This window comes from Drosophila grimshawi, unplaced genomic scaffold, assembly GCF_018153295.1.
Source record: "Drosophila grimshawi isolate 15287-2541.00 unplaced genomic scaffold, ASM1815329v1 contig_1377, whole genome shotgun sequence".
In the NCBI taxonomy this organism is placed as follows: domain Eukaryota; kingdom Metazoa; phylum Arthropoda; class Insecta; order Diptera; family Drosophilidae; genus Drosophila; species Drosophila grimshawi.
Window position 1 is genome coordinate 1287534 of NW_025062900.1, and position 5465 is coordinate 1292998.

Sequence of the window (5465 nt, forward strand, 5' to 3'; positions counted from 1 at the left end):
ACCCGTTCTGAAGCTTAGAAAGCTTTACTTGTTTTTAATATCTAATTCTAAGAAAAAATTGTTCTTCAAATTAGAAATTATTAGCCGAAATTGACAATACGAAAAGTATGGTTTTAATGAATAATAATATAAACAGAAAAAAGCTAATATCATAATTCTTCAATGACCTTAAATAAAAATCATCACCCTGAAAATTGGACAGATATTTTCAAAATTAAAGAAAAAACCACACTAAAATAAAGAATATGCGTGATTTTTTTCTGCGTGAAATTTCATTAGGATATCATTCACATTGAGAGATTAGCTCGCTTAAGAACTCGGCCAAGAATTTATATACCTTAACAAAATGAAGCTATTCCCTGCCAACAGTATAGCAAGCCCATAAGTTTTATATAACAATCTAGGTCCAAACACACATGGACTCAACTGGCAACTGGCAACTGACGACTGGCAACTGGCAACTGGCAAACAGACAGTTTTGGTCTGCCCCAGATTGATGTCTGCTGTGGCACCGGCTGTTGCCGCCAGTGTTTCCATGCCGCATACGTAAATTGTTTACGTGTATGCGTTGAGTAAACTGAAAAACAATTTTAGATTTTCGATTTTAAATGGTTTCGCTTTATTTTTCTGATCACGTCTGTAAGTATCCCTTAAACGCAATGTTGCCAAATATCGCGATACTTGCACATATGAATATTATCATGAATAAAGTGGGTACAACGCCTCCCAGCAGCTGTGTAAACATTTAATAAGACTTATAGAAAATACTTAAACTAAGAACATATCCGATCAACTTACAAACTGAAATGGTCTGACATTACCAAATCCGGCGACAATTGTGTTGCTGGTGGTGCTTACGGGCAGCAGGAATTGATTGTGCAGCGCAGCAGCATATGGCAGGGCAATGACCCCGGCTCCATTTCGCTGTTTGCCCGGATTATATAAGGAAAATGTTATTAATCTATATTGCAAATAGAACCTATTGAAATGAATACGTTTTAAAAGTCAAAAGAGGAGGAAAGAAATAAATCGTTGTACACATTTAACAACAAAATCCGGACAATTAAATTTAAATAATAATAATAATAATAAGCTGAGCTAATCTTGAAATCTAAATTTCAGATCATATTTTTTTCTCTGATCAACAATTCAACAATTGCGTGAGTTAGCTTTTACCCACCGGATTCAACATGGAATCCAAAGTGTTGGCAACAACACCCTGAGCTGGAGCCAGATTGGTAATCAGAGTGCCTAAAAGGCAGCCTACTATTAAAGAGACGCTGTTGTCCAATTTCTGGTTGAATATTCCGTTGCTGACCAACTGAAGCAGCTTGGAATCCTTGTAGCCAGTGAGGCAGCCATATCCGGCGCACAGCATAAAGACATGCGCCCATGGGACATTGTTATTAACGATCTTCCAGCTGACCAGAGAGGGAGCTGTGCCCTCCTTCGCCGGCTGACGACACCAGTAATAGCGACAGAAAAAATAGTTTGCCGGTACAGCAAAATAGAGTAGGCACATTGCAATGATGGCCACGGAGAGGCCACATTTCGATCTATGGAAATAGTCATACCAGCCAGGCCAGCAAATGGGTCGTCGTGTGAATAATAATAACATTGTGATAATGATCATCAGGAAGACGAGTATGGCATAGGCATTCCATGGTCCCAGGGCGCCTTTCTTATCCTCCATAGCCCGCTTGACGGCATCCTTGCCGTTGGCAGCTGCCTGCACTTGTTCCTTGACGCTGCCACTGAATAGACCCAAGAAAATGACATTTATCCAAATCGCTGTCACTACCAGACCCAAAATGAACGGACCCACAAACAACATCAGGAAACTCCCTGGCTTTACATCCGTAAACCTAAACAAGATACAAAGAAAAAACTCACAAAAGTAGATGCTCAATTTGAGATAGTTTTTGTTTTCTCGACTTACTTCTGAAAGAATTTATAGAGATCAGCATTGGGATCCTGAAACAACGAAATCATGCCACCAAAAGTGGCGCCATATGCAATCGATAGATAAATACCAACGACGGGATTTGAGGGATACGGTCTCCTAAATATAAATCAATTTGAACAATTTAAATGCCAGTCTACGAGGAGGCAATTGATCGACTTAACTTACGACTGTCGCTCGTAGGGCTCCTCATCTGAATTTGGCACCAATACACCGGCCTAGAATCACATGTATTTATATATATAATAAGGTGTATAAATAAATCTACGATTCGAATCTCATACTCACATTGCCTAGCTCTGCGATTATCGCTTGCGTCACCTTCATCCAAAACGCAGACATAAATGAACTGCTGACAAAAATCGAACTCAGACTGGTCACGACCATTATTCCAGCTTGAAGGCTGCGAATGGAGATCCAATTACAAAATATACAGCATTAAATAATCAGTTATAACCAATATATACACTCTAAGAAAAAGAAAATCACTCTGAAATGATGAAAATTGACAAAGCCTCAGCTTACTACTCAATTTAGTTTGTTTCTTTCTAAAATCCAGTTTGATTTTTTTAAAAACTTGAAGTTTTTATAATATTTAGAAGTAAAAGTCTTAATAATAGAAAATATGTATGGAAAACAATGGCAGAAGTGTCTTGAAACAATTAGTATAATAGCTGAGGGACAAACAGGCGGACTTGACTTTTGATGCTGCCCTGCATGATACCCATTGTTGCCTTTGACAACAGAATAATGTATCATATACCCATATTGGAGAACATACACTCTAAGATTGGAGCCACAGATGCCGATGACAATAAGAGCCAGACGCTCGCTAAGCCTTGAGGCGTCCATCATAATGCCCATAAAGAGGCAGCCGAATGTGGCAAATATTAAATCCGTATAATGGGCTATACACAACAGCTTCGAGCCCTGCAAACAAATTGTGTGTTGGTTGGTTGGATTATGCATTTAGTAGTTTATGGCCAACTTATGGGCTTACCGTTATGCCAAGAATGGGCAAGAAAATAATGAATAGAAACGCAATCGCTCCTTGCGACATAACGTTGCACATATAATACAGGTATACACAAATCGCAAGGTAAAGCATTCGATAGGCCGGTTTAATTAGCAATGAAAAGGGATTTTGTTAATGGTTTTTGGTTTTTTTTTTGTCTTTGGCAATTCTCATTCAGCTTACCAGCAGTTTGGGGCCAAGTAAAAGAGGTGCGAAAATGATGGGTATCAATACAAGCAGGAGGCCCTTGTAATGAAATTTGAAAAACAATTTGCGATCATCTTGCTCTGGAAATGGCTCCTGACCTGGCTTGTACTCCTCTCTGCTCTCGTTCAATTTGTCGATCGTTTTATTATCGGGCAATTAATGCAACTCTGCACTTTTTATCTACTTACGCCATTTCCAATTATCCTTGGAATATCTTGGAAAATTTAATTTCTCGTCCTGTTCGTACAGAGAATTTTACACTAAACTCAGTTTATTTAATTTTTTTTTACTATTTTGTTCTTCTTTGACAGTTTAGAAAAATATAACTAGGGTGCAGAGATCAACTGCTGAATATCCATAATTGAGTTTATTTTGTGTTTTACTGGAGAAGTGGACTTTTTTATTATTATTATTTTTTTTATTTATTTAATATCAGTTAATACAGTAAAATACTGAAAGTAAAAATAAATTTCAATGAAAAAAGAAAAAATACAATTTAAAATTAAAATTACATTAAAAAAGAAGAAATACTTATAAGATTTCTGGGGGTATTTAAATAATCTATCTTTTGTTGCAAGGCATAGGGAAAACCAAGAAAAAATTCAATCTGCAATGGAAAATGTATTTAACAATTTCACTATCTTCATTTATAATATTGACGATATGTTAAATCTTTGATTTATGATTCGTTTGGTTAATTCTCATTAAAGCTCATCTACAATCAAAGCTACTCACTCTCAAAACCCAATTTTTTATACATCTGCTTAGCACAGATGAGCACACATGCTAACGCACACACATTCACACACACACACACACACACACACACACACACACACACACACACACACACACACACACGCAGTCTTTCGTGTTTTTTATCTAGGAGACATACATCAAATCTTAAAATAAAAGGCATTTACATACAGCAGGTTAATAAATATCCTCGTACTTAATATATAAATATATATAATAAAATATTTATACATATATATATGCAAATATATTTGCATAAGCATAAATACATGTGCAATACGCACTTTTTAAGCAGAACGCTTTCAATATTTGAAGGCAATGACTGGAAAATGCTCAAATATGGCGCTAACATACTCTCTCCCTCTCCCTCTCCCTCTCTATTTCTCTCTCTCACTCGTTACCTGGCTAAGAAGTTGGATAAAATTGATTTTGCTAACAAAATATTTGCTTGCCCGCTAAAGCAAATGATTTGCAAATTAGAATTCCCATCACTGAGTAATGTTTTCGTTTTTCGTTAAAAATAAACAGAAAACGCAAGTGTTTACTTGATAAATCGTAGTTTAATTGAATGTTAATAAATAACTCATTTCATTTATATAAATAGAATGAACTCTAGATTAATACTAAATTAATATATTTTTTGCACTTGATTTATTTATTTGATATCACATAAACGTCAAAAAGCGATTAGACTCATATTAATGCAGATAAGAACGCTTGAAATAAAGTATTTTATATATAGTATTTACTAAGAAAAAACATCAATTGCAATCAGCAACTATCTCTAAATGGGTAATTATCTAATAAATGTTTCAGCCAATTCATTAGAAGATTGTTTCAAGTCTAATTTTGCTGTTTGTAAAATCATGTTTCTTTATCAATATTTCCGGGTTATTGTTTCTACGCAGGCTAATCTAATTCAGTTGATAGTGCTATCATTTCTGTATTATAGGCGAAAACGGTACTTTTTTTTATTTGACACAAGCATAATTATCTGAAGTTAGTAATCCAATTAGATAAACAACTGACAACATATTGAGTGTAGTTGACAGTTGGTCGAAACATGAGCAGAGGTGATTAGCCATTGGTCAGTTGGATTCCTGAATCCTAAATCCTGAATCAGCAATCCTGGGCGATATTTCGCATGCTTATTGGCAAAGTTTTTCTAATGCCTGGCAACTTTAGTGGGTCAAGTTTTAAGCAGAAGAAGCAGAAGAAGCAGAAGCATCAAAAGCGTTGCCAGCAACTGCACTTTTGGCCAATAAAACTTTTCGGAGCTGGATGTCTGCAACCAGTCAAGGGGTTAGTGGGATCAATGGCGAGAGCGGTTCTTTTGGGGGGATGAGTAACCTTTGTGGGGCCACGTGGCGCATAACAATGCACAGTCGTTGGCAATTTTGCGTAACTGTTTACCGTTCTGCTTCGTTAGGAGCGGCTCAGGCAAAGAGACGCAGCTGGTGGAGCACAAAACTGGAATTCAAGCTGAAAGTGATGCTGCAGCTGAAACGAGGGATTGCTACACTC

At 36.6% G+C, this 5465-nt stretch overlaps 1 protein-coding gene across 1 annotated transcript; it reads right to left on the reverse strand.

Annotated features, from left to right (window-relative positions):
- Positions 1-595: 595 nt before the first annotated feature.
- Positions 596-3441, reverse strand: LOC6561883 (protein I'm not dead yet). Its single transcript, XM_043214516.1, has 10 exons — positions 3374-3441; positions 3163-3300; positions 2964-3081; positions 2745-2893; positions 2252-2366; positions 2132-2181; positions 1940-2062; positions 1181-1865; positions 799-924; positions 596-733 (listed from the first exon to the last, which is right to left on the reverse strand). Exons 1-10 carry the CDS (start codon positions 3376-3378, stop codon positions 632-634), a joined length of 1611 nt encoding a protein of 536 aa, XP_043070451.1. The 5' UTR covers positions 3379-3441; the 3' UTR covers positions 596-631.
- Between the last annotated feature and the right edge of the window lie 2024 nt (positions 3442-5465).